The following is a 22,386-nucleotide window of genomic DNA, read 5'->3' as shown; positions in this document are numbered from 1 at the left end:
CGTAGGTATTTCCTGTCAAGAGGAAAACTGAGGTTTCTTTCTGTGGGTTTAGTGCGATTTTCAGCACATGATAGGAGAAAGAAACCCGGCAAAAACGACCAACCCCCAAACAGCTACTGGAGACCATTCTTACATATCCATAGCCTGATATTCGAACCCACAAGAATAAAGCTGAGATGGCAGTGATTGGTAAAGACGAGCGCCTTATATCCAATCGGCGACCCAGGGCCCCTTACAAACATTTAGGATATGAAGGTGTGCATCCTCATGGTCGATGGAGACAGCTTAGTCGACTGACTTTATGACCTTCATGGCTGAGGTTGTAGTCTCTATCTTGAATGGTTCCTCCATTAGTTGTGTTTAAGGCGAAAGTATCACTGATTAGCCAAATTGTTCCGCCTTTTGGAGACCAGCAACATCAAGAAGTAAAAAGTCAGATACATACATTTTCCACCTCTTCCGCAGCCTCCCTTTGCAGGTCAGATTTTCTTGGTTTAGCTCATTTTTTCCCTTCTGATACGCAATACGTAGCGGCCAGTATATTTGGCAGAGGAAGAACAAACAAGCCATGGGAAGCTACTGACAAATACACCCACGCTGACCAAGCTTAGACTCGAACCCACGCTTTCAGGTGAGATATCAGTGATCTGTAAAGGTGAGATCCTTATAATACTCTTTCAACCCGGGCCCCTACCTCCATTCCCCAGACGACTGTGCACCTACCTCTTCCGTAATGGAACAAGTTTCGACTAGGAAGACAGAATGGGGATTCACGCAGGAGGATATTTTCTCGAAAATAAAGCCAGTTTCCTTTTAGTACAGAAAGGACCAATGTGTCTTCCATTAAGACCAACCAAACCTCTGAAATCGGGTAAACCGAACACCCATCAGGATCCAAGGAAAAGGAATAAGTGCTAGAAGAGAATCCAAATAACTACGGCTTCCCCTCTCTTTCCTTTACAAAGGTGGACGAGCCCCCATACTTCTTACCTTAAAACTCGAGACGAGTGATGGGATTTTACTGCTGCTTCCTTGACTTCTCAGTCTGCATTCCTTGCAAGAACTTTGTAAAATGTCATTAAGAGTGATCGGGAAGAGCAACACTTCCTGACAAGTTTTGATGGGCCAAGATTTCCTGAAAGGGATCCGTTTTACTGCTCTGTCTGGTCCTGATATGCCACGGTGGAAAAGAGATCTCTGACGAGTCTCTCTGCCTCCACGGAAGCATCATTAAGAAGGTTCTTACTGTGATCTAGTAATACCCTTGATGTGTCCTAAGCAAAATTCCTGCTGAGGTGGCATGGCTCCGCTTAAAGCATCATGGACATTGACAAAGTATACCTCAATTTGTTGGCAAATGACCTTAGTAACCGCTGTAGGCGTAGAAGCTGAGCTGGTTACACCATCTAGACTGAACGGAAAGCACAGTTTCACATCGAAATTCCCACTTGTGATTCCCCAAAGTCGGGGGTGGGGTGTCTTAAAAGGCTAAGGAAAGGTTAACCCTGTAGATAGTAGTTAAAACCAGTGTTTGAGGCATAGTGGGAACAAACGCGTCCATTGTGTTGCCTGGCCCTCTGAAAGGCTTTGGGAAAGCTCACTTAGCGTCGTCGAACGAGGGAGTAAAACAAGATATGGTCGTAATGCTGGAATTGATTTTCGTATCCTCTACACTATAAACGTGGACACTTATCTTGGGGAAGAGGGCTGTAAAATTTGTTTACTGCCATATGAAAATACATGTCTCTTCCTTCTCCACAAAACTGAGCTGACAGGTGAGAGGAGGAAGGGACCCCAAAGGGAGGAGGAAACATCTCTGCTGTTTACTCAGCCAAATCATTCGAATCAACGAAAAACTGACATCATCGATCCGCTCTCGCTCATGGGGGATTATAATTGAGGACACTTTGGAATAGTGGTATCTTCCTCCATAAACTCCTTAAGAGTGGTGGGACTGTCCCTACTAGTGAGTTTTAAGGATGAAAAAAGTCCTACTTGTCCCTCATAATCAGCTGTGCACAAGAAGTAGAGGGACTGTCCTTACCTATACATATTGTAGGGGATAGGAACGCTCATCACCGCTTGTACCTTGAATGAATGGATGCCCCCACATCCCACAGGGGTTGAAAAGCATCACGGAGGAGGTGATGTTGCTCATCCAGCTCCCTATTCAAGTTGGACGTTTATATTCCGACTTACTATCAAAACAAGACTGTTGAAGAAAATGGAGATAGTAGGGTATCAACTAACTCCCTGTCCCCGCAAAGCTGATTGGACCCATCGACTGGTGACTGGTCACAAGTTAAAGATTCTGTTCTGACATTCACCAAGCTGAGGGCCTTGAGAGGGGTGTGACTTGCCATTTCAGGCCTTGAAAAGGTGTCTCTCCTCCCAAGGCCAGGCTGGAAAGACTCGCTCCCTTCGCGTTGTTCCTCATTAAAAAAGGAATAAGCCTCAAGAGGATACTGCTCCACCCTAGCCATGGGGTTTGACTCACTCTCAACCCTAGTTTTCCTCCCTTGGAATGGACTTTGGATCAAATCCAATCTGGCACTTACTGCATTGATGCGACCATCAGGTATCCTTGGGACTTATTATCGATATCATCATTATTAGTAGTAGTAGATCGTGGTGTATATCAGGAAGAGTATGATACCACACCCTCCTGGGATAGAGAAGCCACCTTCTTCAAAATCGCCATGCTGAAAAGGATCCCATACTTTGCAGGTGTCGAGTATATAAAAGTCCCATGTTCTCCTGGGATTGAGGAGTATAGGTAAAGAAGGATATTTTGTCTTCCATATACTGACTCTTGACAAGGTCCAAAACATCATCTGGCCACAGCCGTACTACAATGCAATGGGTACAAGCTAAAAATATGGGGCGGCTATCCCATGGGGTATTCTTGTACAAATATTTTCCAACATTTTCCTGAAAAGAATCAGTGAAATATGGTTTTCTAATGTAACAATTAAACTTGAACTGCCTAAGCAAATAACCATCTACAGACATGCCAACATTGAAAAAAATCAAAATCAGGTATTTGGCCCCAAATTACCATTAAAAATAAGGAGGAAGGTTAAAAAATCAGGAGGTACAAGAGTAAGGTGTATATATCATGATAAAAATGTAAACTTTTGTTATTTCAGTCCATTGTATGTTGCAGATTTGCATTTCTGCAAAAGTTCACCATTTATTTGTCCTTGGGTGCCAAACTTGCTAACAAGAATAGCTTCCAGGGTTGATGCTAACAGGCTGGCTCGTTGGCTGGTTGTTTTTTTCTGACCATTGACAATGCTCTCTCAGCATTGATGTTGCTGTGTTGTATTGAAAGCATTGATCGCATTCCATCCCAAGGGTAAGAAACAAGTCGACCAAATCCACCCATTTGTTTTCATCCTTATTTTTCCTGAGAACAACCCACTATAGGATGACTTACTTTTTCATGCAAGCGTTGCAGATGTGTCTAAACAATCTGTAGTATCGTTTAAGTACCTGGCCTTTTTCTCGAATCGAATGGAAGGAATCAACACTGATGATCTGCATAGACAATTTCAGCTTTAACAAATCTACAATTCTGATGCAGAATTGAACTTGGAAACAGCCGATAATCAGCAGCAGGATGCATGATAGGCCCCGCGATTCGATGGACAAATGAAAGCAAACTGCTTGTTCCAATCACTCCTATATTTTTTATCCCATTTCTTTTCCCTGGCTAGTGAAAAGTCTTCAGTTACTTCCTTTTCTTCCTTTTTTCACTTCTTGCTGAGAAACTTTATCCATTGATGCCGAGATTTGCTGATGGGGTCGGATAAAGAGAACCAAACTGTGAAACAATCTCTTTGTATTGGCGGATGAAAACCAGAAATCAAGCATGATAAGGTAAAGTACTAAGAAACATACCACAGAAAAACCAGAAACAGGGAAACGGATAATGATGCTTCTGTTTTTTTTTAAATACGTCTTTTAATCTCGGGGAATTCAAAAATCAGGAATTTTTCGTAAAAGTCGGGGAATCGGGAGACTTTCCCGATGTTTTCAGAAGGGTTGGCAGGTCTGCATCTACTATTGAGTTTTTTTTTTTTGTTTTTTTTTCCAAGTCCCATATTTATATCATTATCTTCTAGACAGAAGTTTGCATAACTGCAACACAATGTAAATGTCAGTGATACTTGGTAATGATAAAATATTCAATATTAATAACTCCAAATTTGTGAGGTGCAGTTTTAGTTTTAAAATATTGAGCCATTTCTGCTTTAACTGGACTTTTAAAATTAGATTCAAGTTCAATGAAAATTAGATCAATACTATAACATTATTATTCATATCTTTATTATATCGTTATTATGATTATTATAATATCATTACTATATCATTATTACTCATATTAAATCTGATCCTATTTTAATACTGCTGACATATCACCTGAAAATCAAAAGCAATACACAACCAGGCATAAGTTTGATTTCCCCCAAATCCTCTTTGTTTTCAGTTTCCTTTTTAAATTCATCAGGTGTAGCATTAAATTTGACTCTTTAAACCCTGTTCTGTGTTTATTTCAATTTCTAATGTCCGTGTTTTAATTTACTTCAGCTTAAATTGCATTATTACTACCATATAATGCAAGAGAACCTTTATCTACTTTCGTTTTGAATGCATACCTTTTTCGTTCAACTTTATTACTTATCATTAATTCTTTTCTAATATGTTTCATCTTTTTCTCTAATTAATCAATACTATCCTCACTCCTTTTTTGCCAACTGTTGATCAACATATTCTTTTACGTGTTCGATTGTGTTGTTCCAGCTGAAATCTTATTTTTGTGAGTTTGTAAATTCTGGTTATTTAATATTCTGATTAAAAAAAAATTAAATCAGCAATAGATAAATCAAGGCATTTTCACTTACATCTTATCTCACTTTATTATTACCTATTTTGCTGTGGCTATCCTCTAACCTTTTTGTTAAGTTAAATCATTCTTCATTTGCAAATATGATAAATACTTGGTGTTAACGACCACTTGTCAGTCACATTTTGTTTTATAATAATTAATTAGCCTTTTAAGCTCTTCACAATTTATAATGTTTTCATTGTCAACTCCGTTGTTGAACTTATGTTGTACCTGTTCCATTTTGGATTGTAAAATGTTGTATTCTTCTCATTGCTTTATTTGTACTATGTTACTCTTTAATGTAGTCATCTCTAATCATTTTGTTTTTTTCTTGAATTGGCTTCAGAATGTTTGTCATTCTACCACTTTTTTCGTACAGCTTGTGTTACTGTGTTGCTTAAGACAAGTAAACATAACTCTGTAAAGTCATCAATCTGTTGTACAACTCTTTAACTCTTTCACAACCTCTGCTCAATAGATAATTGTTCTAATTCCTGGTAGCTTTTACTTCATTACCATCAAAAGTTTAACATTTTTTTTGCCAGTCTGTGTCATTACAATATCTAGTAGCTGCATTATTTACTTTTATTGGATCAGTTAAATAAATAATACAGTGGTAATTCATGTTTAAATGATTTCTTCATGTTTAATCTATAATTGTTTTTGATCTGCTTTTTCTTCTACTGATTTAAAAACTATTTTGCAAAGACCTCCTAAGAATATTTCTGCCAGGTTGCTATTTTATAAATGTTAAATTATGTTACAGGTAATCAACGAAAGACTACAACTTTCCCATCTTCATCTTTTATACCAATATTCAGCCTGTTTGTGGGAATTCTCTGCAACGCCTTGTAATGGACATCAATAATGTGAGAGAAAAAAAATTGCTGTTAAAAATAGTTCTAATAGGTAGAGACTGGTAACCATGATTGGTAACTACATTTTTGTTGCTGTTAAAAACAGAGGAAAATATATACAGTTTGAGGTTAAAACCCCATAAAATATACCCTTTTCAGTGGATGTCTGTAAAATTTCTTTGCTACTGAATGCTAATAATTTATTTGGTTGTGCATACTGTGTACTAACTGAATGAAGCAACTAATGCTTTTAAATGCATTTCATGCACTCATATCTCTCTTCATTGTCTTTACTGAGGTTATACATTTAACTTTGTATATCTACATTTTAAGGTTATAGAAACCAAGATGAACCAAAACGATTTTTGTTTTATTCTTTTCTTTGAATTAAAAGAGTGTTGTTTTTCAATTAGTTGGAAATGATGTAATATACCAACAAAAAAGGTCTATTATGTTTAATGAGATTGACAATTTGCAATCTTTATTATCAGCTGTATTCATAAAATAAATTTCTTTCTCAGGTTGCATTGTAAAGAATTTGTATGTTAGGAATTATTTAAGTTTATTTTAAGCTTCTACTTTAAGTTATTCTTCTCATCAGTCTCTTATCTCTACTGGGCACATACAGTCAGTTTATAAAGCAAGAGGCATGTTGAAATAAATATTTTAAATGATAATTATGATTATTAGAAATTACTGGTTAGTTCATGGTCAACTGCAACATTTCTTTCAAGATGGAATACAATTACTCCCTATATTATCTCCAGTTTTAATAATGTGGATGTCATTCATTTTTGAAAATGACAAAAGGCAGCAAGATTCTGGGAAAGGGTGAGCCACTGGCAAAGAAAGCAAAATTAGAGATAGATTAACCTAAATTTTGGAACTTACGGTTGACAAGAGTTTGACTTTAGTGATCTACAGCCAGAAGGAGAGGCATTTTTTATTTTTGCACATAATGCAAACACCATACAAACATGTAAGTCTGCAGGGTACATCATTAGTCAGCATAGCAAAACCACATACAATGAGTGCTGAGCTCCAAAAGTAACTAACAAGATTGAATATTCTAACTGGTGTGCTGTTGATACTCCCTCAGAGCAATGAGGATGCAGAAAAATCATTTTCTTTGTGATGGACCATTCAATTTTACCGAAAGAATTTGTGTGCAGGTGTGTGTGTGTGTGTGTGGTCATGGAGAATAAAAAATAGATATATTTTGTTTTGAAAGCAAATCCAGCCCTCAAAACTACCAATGTGATTGTTGGTCCCTCAGGCATGCAAAAATGGACTTAATGGGACTGATCACTCAGTATTTGAGATAGAGATGGAACCTGTCTAATGGATTCTAAAGACATAAACCTGGTGTAATGCTTGTATGGTTATGACTATATGATTGTGTGCACAAGTATGTGCATGTGTATGATGATGATGTCTAACAAAACTAAGACTATCAACTATTTTTTGTGTGAAAGTGTATGAAATGATTCAAAGAAATCATGTTTTATTTTCGTTTATTTAAACTTAAGTTAGTAGACAACTTATTCTGCACTGTCGAGGCCCAGCACTAGATGGGAAATTACACCCTTGTTTGCAATTACATATTAAACATTTCCATCAAGTTATCTTCTTTAGAGAAGAGTTCTGACAGATTGCTCAATACGTTTACGACATATTGGGCATTTTCGGAAGGCAGGTGCACATGTCTCACAACAGACTAAATGACCACATGGAATAAAAATCACTCTGACTGGATTCTCCATGCAGATTTTACATGTCGTCTGCTCCTTCAGTCTTATATTTTCCTCTTCCAACTCTCCAAGGTCTGAAAAACAAGAGAGATTCACATTTTGCTGAGCCCACCTTGTATTTATCTAAAAAGTAAAAACTTTTCAAACTGACCTTAAATGAAAAGACTTTAACACTGAGCTCAATCTTACATGCTTGACATGAAGCTTAATCTATATATGTGTCCCTCATAGGAATTGAAGCTACTGGGTACAAAAAATTCCAGGAATTCAACTGCTGTGTGTTGAAACCATCTCAAATATTCTTCAGCAATAGCAAGATTTTCAATTTAGCTGCTGTAATGGAAACATAGAATATTAGATTGGCACCATTTTCATTTAGTTCCAAGCAGACAACATCAGAAGTCTTATAGTCACAAACCACATGTCAATACAACTATCCGATCAGGTGGAGTAGTGACAGCATGATTTCCTAGAAAGCCAATTTGCCAGCCATATTGGATGTATGATTAGTACCACTTTCATTGAGGACCAACAAGGAATCATAATAAGTCTATTGGTGAAATTGCCATGTTGATATAGCAATCCATCTGGAAGGTGTGGAGACAATATTTTTGAGATTGCCACTATGGTGCTGATATTTAGAGTCTGTGTGCATCATTTTCATTTAAGACAATGCAGTCACTTTAAGAACTCAACCGATGAAAACCCCATTTCATTTCAGAGGTCTAGCAATAAGAATTTTAAGATGGCAACAATGATGGGTATATTGGACATCAGATCAGCACCATTTGAATCTAGAACAACAAGACATTATATGAAATCCTCTGGCGAAAACTCCATGCCAATATGACTTTCCATTATGAAGGAGTAACAATAAAAAAAATGTTCAACATCACTGCCATTAAAGGTTTGTGGTATTACCAATATACTGGTTTACTAAGGTACTTTTTCCATCAGTAAGGAATGTACAGAAATTGCTGAAATACACGTTTCAATTTCTCATGACATAAATAAATTTTGTTTAACGAAGATAGCTGCATCTGTCACAAATTAAATCTAAAAATTACAAATATGATTATGAACCTTTAATTTACACCAAGATGGTGGCAAATGGGATGTTGTGAAAGATGTTTGGGCCAAATCCAACTTTTAAAAAAAAATTCAGATTAAAATAGGAGAAAATAAGTCATTTGTTTAGTTATTTACTACTGTATGTTAACGTGTCAAGTACATGCACTCAACTGTAGGACCAAAAACATCCTAAGATTTTCAAGAGAGCTTTCTGTTTAAATTTTACATAATTGCTCTAGTTCATTAAATATTTTCTCATGTGTAATTAGTGTGTTTAATCTTTTATAGCCCTCTCGAAAAATATCTTGCCTAGGTGACGGCATACAAATAAAAGTTTATCTGCCTACTCCTTCAATAGTGTAACTAGTAAACTTAAGACTTCAGTGCCAAAACTTCCTATTTTATCAACAAGCTCTCTGACGTCAGCAAAATGTCTTATACAAAGTGCCAACCAAAGTGCAAGTGTAATGATGACATTTTAATTTACCTAGTTTAGGTAACTACTTGTACAACAATTAACATATTCTTCAGGTTTATGCATTATACCTGAACTAAAATGTTCTTGGGTTTCAAATCCACATACAGTGCTACACAATAGTGGGTATTTTGGTGTCTTACGTTATTTCAAAACAATGACCTCAGTTCACCTCATGCCGCACAAGCAAAGTTCAAGCAATGAGAAAACCAATATACCTACACTCTCTGGATTGCACCATAGCCAGGATACTTAACAGACTCAAGGTAGACAGTAATGTCACAACACATAAGGTTCTCTCATGCAAGCAAAATCTTCAACTGTAGAGGTGTGTGAATTATAAAACTGTTTTCTCTTTTCACAATCCACATTATGTGATAGAATTGTTTGATCTATTGTATGTTCTAGTATTTATTCTAAATTTTTAGACAGTCAGTCATATGTCATACAATGCCATGTTATTAAATGCACTATAGTCTGTTTTCAAGCTCACCCTTTTATGAATGAACACTTCAGTTAAATTCATTTAAATATTACATGTATTAAAAGGTGAAGAAATGCTTAAGTTCTTAGAGTTCTGTAAGATTTTTGTTGTTGGATACAGATTCAGATACAAACCTGGAAATTATGATAAAAATCTTATACAGTAATTCCAATGAAATGATCTATTATGTAATCAATTCCATCTGCATACGCATCCATAATGTACATCATTGCATTTGTATATGACCGTGTTACATGTACTACATGGCTTTGGTCATTATCTTTTCAGCTGTTTGTGGTATCTGGAGATGTGTCCATATGTCTTGATGTGATTTAATTTGGATGTCTGATACTTGGCTATTTGGAGGTGTGTCTGAATTTGGAGGTGTGATTTTGGCTGTACAGCTTATAGCTAATGGATGCAGAGTTATATGATTTGGAGGTTTGTTGTATAACCTGAGTGCTGTTGTCAGGGATGACACTGACTTGGAGGAAGACAGTGGTTGCCTCTTGTCAAGGGACCAAAGCTTCAGGACCAATAGATCTGCAGTAAACAAGGAGGGTTCTAGATGGACCCTTTGGCAGGCTGGGAGGGGCGGGCCATATATGGTGGCACCTTAATCATCCAAAAGAGTGTTTGGACTGTAGATACCTTGTGCTTGTCAACTGACACCAATAGCTTTCTGTTCCCTTTTGTTTTAAATTTATTAATATCACTATTTGAGTGGAACTCCAAATGTGTTTAATATCACTATTTGAGTGAAAATCTGAATAGATTCAGTATTACTATTTGAGTGAAAATCTGAATGGATCCAATATCACTATTTGAGTGAAAATCTGAATGGATTCAATATCACTATTTGAGTGAAAATCTGAATGGATTCAATATCACTATCTGAGTGAAAATCTGAATGAATTCAATATCACTATTTGAGTGAAAATCTGAATGAATTCAATATCACTATCTGAGTGAAAATCTGAATGGATTCAATATCACTGTTTGAGTGAAAATCATATATGTGTGTGTGTGTGTGTGTGAGTGTGTGTGTGTGTGTATAATACTTATAGATCAAACAGTATCCATATTTCTACAAATTCCATATTGTATTCACTCTTGATGAATAATCACGTAAATCCATAATTTCATCACCCTAAGTGGTAGATTAATAATTGTAATTTTTGTGTTTAATTTCTAAATATTGATCATCCATGGTGACAGATCCATTAATCAATCACATTTGTTCAATTTCTATTCATTAATTCTTGTTGATTGCTTGTTTAAGTTGCATGTCATGATTCATTCAAGTCAATAATTATATCATTTTCCTTATAACAGTTGATTAACTCATTTTGTTAGAACCACTGTTGGAATTTATACACATGAGTTTCATGTCAGATTTAATCATTTTTTAATCACATTAAAAAGAAACATCTCATTCACAAAAGTGCTTTAAGTTTCATTGTAATAATCCAATCCCAACCCGGATCATCCAGTTACAAAACTGCTTATGCCAAGATTACACTGAGGCAATTGACCCTGGCTGGATAATGCTTCTAAAACCATTATCAATAAATTGTAGCAAACTTTCTAACTATGTTAAACTCATTTACCTTAAACAGCTGTTAAGTTTGAAAGCAGAACAGCATATAAAATGTAACAAACTTATAAACTATTTTAAACTCATCTATCTCAAACAGCTGTTAAGTTAGAAAGCAGAACACCAAATAAAATGTAACAAACTTATCAAATTTTTTAACTCATTATCTTCAACAGTTAAGTTAGAAAGTAGAACAGCAAATGTGACTGAAACCCAACATATTGACCTTGACCTTGAAGATATGACCCCTAAATTTGGTAGGCAACTCATCCTTTAGTAATGGTGTATACATGTAATTATAACAAGTTTCATCATTTCATCTCAAATGGCTCTAAAAGAGGAAAGGAAAGTGTGAAGGAAAAATTCAACATATAACATCACAACACTGACATTGCAGAGAAGTCCTGCTAAGTGGTTGACAGTACAAATACTAATGATGATAAATATGCATACCAAATTGCATCCCTTAGTCTCATACACTATGATGTTATAGAGAGGAAAATCAAGTGTGATGGAAAATAAAATAGATAGTGAAGATCTTAATCTTGAACATACGACCCAAGATGTAGCAGGCATCAAACATTTTAGTGATGATGTGCATACCAAGTTTGATCATGTAATCTAAGGCAGCTTTAATTTATAATGCAGAAGTGAAAGTGTTATGGAAAATGTTAAAATATGGAGATGACCTTGATGATACCACTATATCATATGCGACACATCCTCCAGTGATGATGTAAAAGTACACTAAATTTCATCCCAAAGTCTCAAAAAACTTTCACAAGAAAAAGTCCCTTGAAAGAACCAATGCTCTATGGTCTGAAAAGACACTGCATGGACTTCAAGATAAGACTATTTCTCTTTATAAGCTGCCAAGTGTTCAAGACATCTGATATTCTTGAATTATAAGATTTCAAAATCAGTCATATGGCAGCTATACTGGATGTAAGATTCACACTATTTTCAGTTAGGACATTATCAGGAATCTTTTGGTGAAAACCCAATGTTGATATGACTTTCCATCTAGGAGGAGTACCAAAAGATTCACAACATGGCCACTGATGGATTGGCACACATTTTATTTAAGACTTACAAGGCACCATCAGAAGCCTTCAAGTAAAAATTCCATACTGATATAATGTTCTGGTCAGAAGGAATAACAATAACAAGATTTTGAAGATGGCCATATTGAAGATCCAGGCAGCACCATTTTCATTTATGACTAACTATACATCTTAAGAAGTCTTTGAGTGAAATCTTCATGTTGACATAAGCATCAATTCAGGTAGAGTAGCAATCACAAGATTTTCACAATGAACACCATTGTGGCCATATTGGATGTCCTTGTAGCACCACTTTCATTTAGGACCAGTCAAGTATTGTAAGAAGTTTTCTGGTGAAAACCCCATGTCAATATGACCTCCATTCAGTAGGATTATCAACAAGATTTTCAAGATGGCTCCAGTGGTGCCATTCTGGATTACAGATCAGCACCAGTTTCATTTAAACCCCATGTCTTCTCATGAAAGCCTTGTGTTGATAAGTCAAGCCATTCTGGAGGAGTAATGATAATAAGATTTTCAAGATGGCTGCTGTGGTGGCCATATTGGCTGTTTGAGCAGGACTATTTTCATTTAGGACCAACTAGCCCTATTGAGTCACAATAGTTCAGCTGATATATTCATAATCAAAGATTATGTTGAATAACCACCCAGGGCAATCCAGGTCAGCTGCCTCAGCATACCCTTGTGAAAGGCATTTAGGTCCCATTTCCTCTGCATGATATAAAAGTGTTAAAATTGCGATTAAAATGAACAAAGATAAAGGTCTCAAAATAAATGCATGTGTAAAGCTTCATGACAAACATCCAAGTAGTTTAGAAGGATATCTTCAGTGAACTTTTTACAAAATGTCTATTTATGCTATATCATTTTTCATTTTGGTCGCAAATCCATCTCAAGGGACTGCATTTTGAGAAAAATCCAAGAGTTCACAAATCCAACAGTTAACAGCCAACTGATGACTACTAGACTAAAATAGTAGAAGAGAATGACTGAACAAAAACAATATGGGCTAATGTACAAGCAAGATAGAATTGTGACCAATGAAAATGCAGGAATGAACTAATATTCAACCAACAAAATAGAGGGCTTTCCATTTGCTGCATGGCTCTTTTTCCAAAATGGTGAACACATTATGAAGAAAAGACATCTGCTTCAGAATACCAAAAACAAGCCAGATAATTCCAAACATTTCTGAATGACAGAAATGTTGGAGTTTCTCACATTTGAATCAGAGCTTGGATTTTTCTTGGAAGTATGACCTAATTCTCAAAGCTGCATGATCAAATCAGAGATGTTGGCATCTCTGTATAATTCAGAGCAATCATGAGTTGTGGAGCATGTCAGCTATTTTTACCAATGCCTATTGGCAATATCTTCAACTACTGATGTCTACTGGCAATATCTTCATCTACTTATGCCTATTGGCATTATCTTTCATCTACAGATGGTCAATGGCAATATCTTGAACTACCACTGCCTATTGGCAATATCTTTATCTACTGATGCCTTTTGGCCATATCTTCATTTACTGATCCCTATTGGCAATATTTTTCATCTACAGATACATATTGGCAATATCTTCATCTATAGATGCCTACTGGCAATATCTTTATCTATGGATGCCTATTGGCAATATAATCCTGGCAGTAATATACTTAATCAAAGCAATTTCAGTTTGACAGTTATATATTCAAACATATCTTGTTGAGTAAGGAAGAACATTCCTTAGTTTAAGTTACAACTTGAATGTTTTATTACTCATTGGCTTTAAGAATGTACTTGGTGTCAAAACATCTTTTGCATATTTGAAAATTGTTAAAATATATTGGAAATATAGTGTCTGGAAATTGGAGAGTCAGTGTAATTAGGTTAATTAAAGTAAATCAAATGAATTTCACTTACGGCAATTAAACAGAGAATTTTTACATATATCAAGTAATAGATATAAAATTAATGAAACAATCTAAATTATATTATGGGCTACAAGGTGCTCAAAGCAATGATTTCATGTATTTATTCAGTGTGTTTCATATATTTAGATATTCTGTGTGTCACATGCCCACAAATGCTACTCATTGTTCCTGCTATAAGTTATGTCACTGTATGAGTTATGTTACAATCCAATTTATGTTACAGTGTGATCTATTACTGTACAAGCGATTATGTTATGACAGTACACTAATAAATGTGAACCTTATATAACAAACAACATATGGCAATTTAAATTCTTCTACTCTGGATCAAAGCAAGGCACCAGACAAATAGCTGGATCAAAGCAAGACACTAGACAACTAATTGAATCAAGCAAGACACTAGACAACTAACTGGATCAAAGCAAGACACTAGACAACTAACCGGATCAAAGCAAGACACTAGACAACTAACTGGATCAAAGCAAGACACTAGACAACTAACTGGATCAAAGCAAGAACTAAACTAATTGGATCAAAGCAAGGCACTAGGCAACTAACTGGATCAAAGCAAGACACTAGACATCTGACTGGATCAAAGCAAGACACTAAACAACTAACTGGATCAAAGCAAGACACTAGACAACTAATTGGATCAAAGCAAGACACTAGACAACTAACTGGATCAAAGCAAGACAGTAGACAACTGGCTCTGAACAAAGCTATGGCAACAATGTCCCCCATTTCCTGTATCTCACCCACAATTATAAAACGATGTGACCCGTCGCCCAAATGACTTGTTAAAATGCTGTGCTTTAATGTTGCAGGCCTCCCAGCCATATTTTTCAAATATATATGGATTTTAAAGGGTACTGGGACTCAAAAATAAAGGGAAAAATAAAGGGACTTTACAAGGAAATAATAACAAATTTAGGGATGATAACATGTTAATGCTACCAACTGCATAACACATTTTTAATTACTTCAACAAGCAAATTAGCCAAAATTAATAACATACTGCACTGAGTGCATGTGTGTGTGATTTGGATTTTTAACATAGCTTTAAAAACTTTCAGACATATCATAATGCACTGTAATACTAATTAATAATTAAAACAAATATAACAACAGGACCTCATTAACACTTAATGAATGCATAAATCATGATAAATCTTTTTTGTTCTTTTCAATACTTTTCCTGATAAATGGACTGGTAAAGACATGGCAGGGTTGCCTCTAGGATTTGGTAAATGTGGACACTTGCCTCATTGAATCTGCAAAAGGGGGACTAACATTCTTCTAAGGCAGCTCTCCCAGTATGGTGTAAAAAAATATATTCAACAGAGTCAAACAAAGAAATAGTAAGTATAAAGTGTATATCATGTGTTCTGTATGTTACAGTATAGCACTTAATGCATAGGATAAAATTTGCAGCATCTCAGAATTTATCTGAAATTCCTTCTACTGTTTGGTTTATAATCTAGATTTCTCAGTTTACATGCAAGATGTACTGAACTTGTTTTGTTGGTGCAGATTTATCTCCCATGAACTACATAGGCAACACACAAAACAAGTGTTATATGAAACAAATTGTTTTGCCTGTATCCAAGTAATGATTTATGTCCCCATAAATCTGACTTGTAACATAGTCTTGTTATTTTACTTATCTACTGTAAGCTATAGAGGCAACATTGAAAATATGTTTTACATTGAACCCACTGTCTCACATGTATTTTCTATCTCCATATATCTCACTTGCAAGTTATCATCATCACCACCATATAAGTAATACATATATCTCTATATACTTATGAGAGTGAGATTGAAAGGATTTAAAGGTTTAAAAAGATATTTGGGGAAGTCTAACCATCTCCCTGCATTGATCCCAATCTCTTATTTCCATATCCTCCAATATTGGTATTGTGTCCTTGACCCTCATCTTGTCCTTGTTCTTGCCCTACAGCATTGGCACTCTGCGTTGGTCCAGAGGATAAGGATGAGGTTGAAACAGATGTTGTGCTTGAAGTTCCCTGTGAGGTAGATGTGGAATATAATTAAATATTTTACCTCCTGGTGGACTGACTCACCCAACAATTTTAATATTTAAAATCTCAGATATCTGGTATGCATAATCAGTGCTGAAAGAATTTTTTTTATAGGCACAGACCCTGGGCTGGTGACTTAAATTCTACAAGCCTGGACAACTCATATCTGTCAACTTTCAAGACAGGAGAACCGCCTGATTTTTGGGGTAGTTTCACACCTATCTCCCGATCTCATAATATCTCCCAATGTTTCTCAGAGAACTCCCGATTATTACATTGTCTGTCAATTTTCATCTCTTCAGTAAATAGAATGTTAAGATTAAACATAATTCACATAAAATTTAGATTTTTTAAATCCCAACAACAGTACTATAGTAAAACAAAGAAATAAAAAAATAATAAAGCTGTCACCAGTTAGGTACAATCCAATGAATGATCACTGAATGCTGTGTAATTTTTTCTGCAAACAAAATTGCATCTCCATTTCCAGCAAAGAAACTCGCTAGTAAACACCTGGTATTCCTCTATCGTATATGTAAACTTTAATGACCAAGATTAAATTAAAAAATGAATAAAACAAAATATACCATGCAGTATATGTGGCCCCAAAGAACTAATTCAGAGTAAATATTCTACTTAGTAAACAGTGTCACATGCCTTTAGATTTAACCTAAAGAAATAAGGTGGGATATAAAACCGGGGGAAAAACAGTTGCCACATGTACGGTAACTTGTGACTGCAGTTTTGAACTATTAAATTAAAAATGAAGTCCTAGGCATCGTAAGTTATAACAACATTGAGCATCGTTACACTTGTGTTGTTTATGCTTATGCAGCACATCATAAAAGACAATTCAATTTTATCTATTTCTTACTTCAGTATGGGCTTTTATCACCATCCTATATTCTGTGTAGTAATAGGACCATAGGCAGGAAATCACAAATTCCCTTGATCGTCATGTCCAGCAAGTAAACCATGCAATGATGCACTCTCGCTGTACATGCCTTTCCAAACAAGAAAAACAATAATGAAGAAATGCAAGATATTGATACTTAGCTAGGTTAATTCTCAATACTGTTGATACATCTCTTACAAATTAATATATTATAATTGTGAGCATTTGCAATCTCTCAAAGAGGATTAATTTGGGCAGATCAACAGTGTATCTCAAACCATTATAAGGAGGTAATCCTCAATGACTAAAGCAACATTTACAATCATAAACATGTCTCTCCACATTTAAATATTAATTAATCATTTAAACTATGAACTAAATGGCAGTGTGTATAATAATACTGTCAACAATGTCTGCAACAGAGAGAGAGAAGCAGCAGAAATACTAACTGAAGTAGAGCTGATTGCCATGGTAACTGAGGCTGTCATGATGGTAACTGTTGTAAAGGAGGATGTTGTAGCAGTAACTGATGATGACTGCTTTACAGCAACCTGGGTAACTGCAGGTGAGTCATGCAAGTTAAGACGTTCCATTAAAGTAGGTAGTGCTGGTGGTTTCAGATCATCAGGATGACGGGGTTGGCTGGCTTCCTCTTCTTGTCGCTGCCTCTCATTATCTTCCTCTTTCCAGATGAAATCAAGGACTTCCGGGGCAGTAATATTGGCACCAGGTTCTGAAAGGGAGGTTATTATATTACCATATTTGATAAAATTAATCTTCCTATACTCTGAGTAAAGAATTAATTGCCACCTTTTGTTTTTTGTGCATAATGGTTACCATTTTTATTAGTAAAAACCCTGTGCATGTCAATAATATGTGATGTGGTTCTGACCACGACTTCCATCTCCCACTGGCAGCCAATATATTCCATGCATAATATGGCTAAGAAGTCTGGGTTTATTGGTACAGTACTGTATATTTCATGTTTAATGAAAAGGAGTCTATGACTTTATTGATACATTACTGTATATTTTATTTTTAATGAAAAGGAGTCTGTGACTGTACTGATACAGTTCTGTATGTTCATGTTTAATGAAAAGGAATCTGTGACTGTTGATATAGTACTGTATATTTTCATGTCTAATGAGATGGAGTTTGTGAATCTATTGATAAAGTATTGTGTATTTCATAAGTTTAGTCAAGATCTCTGTGCCCAATGTGACTCAAAGCAACATTTCACTATTTTTATCACATGACATAATGTCATTTTTATGTGAAGTTTATGATACAGTGTGAAAATTTTACTGCATATAATGTATATTCACTGTGAAACTACCGACCCAGAAATATGGCTACATCATTGGCCTGAAGATCAGGGTCTATACTGTTGGTTCTACAGATGATTTTAACCAAACAGTGTAAAATAATCTAATAAATCAGCCTTCCCTAATCTGTATTGGTATGTTAGTGGATTGAGGTCTGATCTCATCAGATCCTAAAACTCAGCAATTATTGAAGATAGATCTGTCTCAGCTCTTAACTGCACATATCGGTATTCATACACAAATACTGCTTTTCCTCATGTACTCAAGTCATTGTAAGTTAACGGGTCCTTCTGACATCTATAAGGAATATTTCTGTATTAAATCCTAAGTTTCAAAACTTGTAAATCCACATGGTATTACATATCATTAACACCCATCACCATTTTGAACTACTTCCTTGTGCAACTGTATACTCCACTGTTCCATCAATATCAAGCAACCAATCAGATATGGCTTTTGTAGATTCAAAAGTATTTTGCTTGTTCTGATCATGTGACTCATGTCACTGGATTTGTCATTTGACTGTCGTGCGATATATATCTAATGTTACTATTATCAGTTAAAAAACATGTCAAATTACAAAAAGGGCTGATTAATTTTACACAGTAATCCAAAATTACTCAGAATGCTGTCAATTAAGTGATCCAATTTTTAATTCAATGACCATTTTATCCTGTACCACAATGGAGACACATCTGAGGGAAACATACCACAAGCTTCAAGGAACTAATATTCTTGGGGACTACTAAAATCCCTTGGGCTGGGCTCCAAGAAGGTCTAATTTGTAGGTTGTGGAATGGATACTAACTTTAAAAAAGTCCCCGTTTGCAAACATTTGGTCATGAAATTGCGCTACATGAAATGTAGCTTGAAATATCAGGATTCATTCTTAAACAGATCACATGAGAAGTTTCCTCCAATATAGCTTTTTATAATAAATGAATGACTGACAGGTAAACTGTAAGCAATATGAGCCCCTGTGATTGATATCAATGAGCTTGAGCCTTGGGGTTTGGGGGGGGGGGTGTGGTCACCAGCCAGAGACTGTTCTGTACAATTTACTTGCCAATCAGAATTTTTTGTCAAAATTTCAAGCAATTTACTCACAACCTGGAGTCCTGCTTGAGAACTAGCAATTTTTGAACCTATACCCAGAGTTTCCTGTGTTAGTGAATGAATTCAGCAGGAATCACACAATGATAAAATGCCTCATCTATGATTAAAGACTCAGATCAAATTTTGTTTGATTGCTCTATGTAAACTGTAATAGAATAACTGAAGTAAACCTATGTTTTGAAATCATCTGGTTAATTTGGGCACAAAAAACTGAGATATTCTAACCCTAAATTTCACTTTCTAAGAACATTGTAAAGACACAACATTTTTAGCTCAACATATACACAAGGTGAAAGGTTTTATGAAAGCAAGGCCTGGAGAAAAAAAATGCTTTACTTTAAACAAATTCTAACCTCTCTGTCGACGGAGGATGATAATAGAGTTGCGGACCGTGTCTCTTGGATATCCCATCTCCAGGAGTGTGATAGCTGCAAGTGTCTCCAGTGGATCAGAGCTGTCAATCCCTGCAACACAAGCATAAAATAGTATGGCATCATCAAACAGCTAAATGTTAATGTGACCTAATTGAGACCCTAATATACAATACAATCTTTCAGACATGTTTCAGTTGGAAAGCTGCAAACCATGAAGCTGTAGTGGCAGACTGAATTTTTCATTAACAACATATGTGTAAAACTCCATTTATTAAACATGTGAAATTAACGCAAAACATTATTAAATCGTGTAAACAGATTATGCCACAGTGTGGCATACAACAAAAACAATATTTGCAACAGTACCTAAGAATATGAAAATTAATGTGAATGATGTGTTTCAAAACAAAGCTTCAAAAGACCTTAAAGTCTGAGCCTCCAAATCAACTGAGCACTTTTTTTCTCCAGCACTGCAATGTTTCTATTATAGATATAACAATATAAATAAACTGTATAATTCATATAAATATGTATGAATATTGATGGAGAATCTAGTGCTACATATTTCCATGACCATCACCAATTAGTGATAATCTCCACAGTTTTCACAACTGAGTTTGCTGTTGTTGTTATTGGCTTTAATGCCATTTATCAGCACATGATAGGCTATACATGACGGCCAGTATAACCAATGAATGAAGAACCTGGGAAAACCCAGTAAGAACCACCCACATATGGGAAACTACTAACTTTCTGACATATCTAGAATAACCAAGCCTGAAACTCAAATCCACATGGACAGGTGAGATGGCAGTAATCGGTAAAGGTGAGTGCTTTAGACCACTCAGACAATCATGGCCCCAAAAACAGTATGTAAATGGAATAGTTTATCTGGTGTAAACTATGTCCATAATAACACAGATACCAATATGTGCGTAAAACATGGATACCAATATGCCTCTCTGACAAAGATATCAATATGTTCAGTATGGGTACATGACACAGATACCAATATGACTACATGACACAGTTACCAGTATGTCTATATGACACAGATACCAATATATCCATATAAGACAGATACCAATATACCCATATGACATACTAGCATGTCTGCATTACACAGATACCAGTATGTCTACATGAAACATACCAATATGTCCATATCACACGGATACCAACATACCCATATGACATATGCTATTATGTCTACATTACACAGATACCAGTATGTCTATATGACACTGATACCAATATGTCCATATCACACAGATACCAATATACACATATCACATATACTATTGTGTCTGCATTATACAGATTTCAAATTAAATATGCATGATACAAATATTAATACCTTCACATAACACAAATACTAAATTCTGGAAATTGAAAAACACTGATTAAAATACAAATCAGCAAAGTTATTTGACAAAAGAAGGTCATAGGTCAATTTTCTGTGGACAAAGATACAAACAGAACATGTCACAGGTCTTTTCAGCATTGTCTAAAATTCTGCTTAAATCCATAAAATTCATTAAAAGTTTCAAGTAAGAACAGTATTCATGATGAAAGTGAATCTGTAAGTGAAAAAGATGCCATAATTAAAATTTCAAATGAAAAGATTAAAATCAAAACTTGATCTAGGATGTTTACAATTTAGAACCTCTTGCCAAATTTTGGTTTACTTAATCAAGTCATTCAAGTTCTTAATTGAGAACACATAGGTATGTACATAATTTAAGTAAACAAAACATGATACATGTGCTAAACACTATATATACCACTCCACAGTAAGCCATAGTAGCTTACTAAGGAAGAAAATTGGATTTGTAATCCAAGAGTCATTATTTCATTACCTGCTCAGGCCAGTATGGGTCAGCTTACTCAGCATTTCTTGAGAATAGTTCTTAACTCCTAGTGAAAATGCTGTTAAAAACCCAACCAACCTACAAACAACCACTCCTGTGAATATGGCAAGGGCACAAAGATTGTGGACGAAATTAATAATTATGGACATCACCTAAATAATTTTTCTCTGCTCTTTGACGCAGTAATCACTGGGAGATTTCCATAGTGTTCATAGTCTTATACAACTACAAAACTATAACTATAAATATGTAACTTTATAACTAAAACCATAAACAGTTTCTTACAACAAGGAACCGTCTCCAATTTGATGCTTTAAAGAACATAGTTCCAATTTAAACAGAGGCCATAACTCCATTAAATTTTGTCAGAAAAAGATGTGTGTGTTTGTGATTTGGAATTTTAATGTAGCGTTACAAAAAATCAGTCATATTGCTATGATGTCTGCAGTGTGGCAGTTTATAGTGATGTCTAGCACTGGGGCACCATGCCACAGACATGTAGCATGATGTCCCACCCAGTCACATTATCCTGACATTAGGCTGATCAGTCCTAACACTAGCCTCTTAATGCTGAGCATGTGGTGAGGCAGCTGTCAGTAACATGTTTTAAAAATAAGTCCTTGGCATGATTCAGTTGGGGTTCGATCCTGCGACCTCATG

General features: G+C 35.5%; 1 protein-coding gene across 7 annotated transcripts in view; it reads right to left on the bottom strand.

The window, feature by feature from the left end:
- Window positions 1-7,245: 7,245 nt before the first annotated feature.
- Window positions 7,246-22,386, bottom strand: part of LOC149797300 (baculoviral IAP repeat-containing protein 3-like) — a 42,705-nt gene continuing 27,564 nt past the window's right edge. For 6 of the 7 annotated variants that reach the window (XM_089962013.1, XM_089962015.1, XM_089962017.1 and 3 more), the window contains 4 exons: window positions 19,835-19,945; window positions 17,490-17,773; window positions 15,968-16,130; window positions 7,246-7,573 (listed from right to left, as the gene is read on the bottom strand). In XM_089962013.1, the coding sequence (XP_089818139.1) occupies window positions 7,380-7,573; window positions 15,968-16,130; window positions 17,490-17,773; window positions 19,835-19,945 (752 nt within the window). In that variant the 3' untranslated portion in view covers window positions 7,246-7,379. Of the gene's footprint in view, window positions 7,574-15,967; window positions 16,131-17,019; window positions 17,150-17,489; window positions 17,774-19,834; window positions 19,946-22,386 lie in introns of those variants that run through there. The other variant, XM_089962020.1, reaches the window with a different exon arrangement.

Source organism: Sinohyriopsis cumingii, chromosome 6, assembly GCF_028554795.1.
Source record: "Sinohyriopsis cumingii isolate HCF-2022 chromosome 6, ASM2855479v2, whole genome shotgun sequence".
NCBI classification, from domain to species: domain Eukaryota; kingdom Metazoa; phylum Mollusca; class Bivalvia; order Unionida; family Unionidae; genus Sinohyriopsis; species Sinohyriopsis cumingii.
The sequence above is the reverse complement of the archived record's forward strand: the minus strand, read 5'-3'. Positions and strand labels throughout refer to the sequence as shown.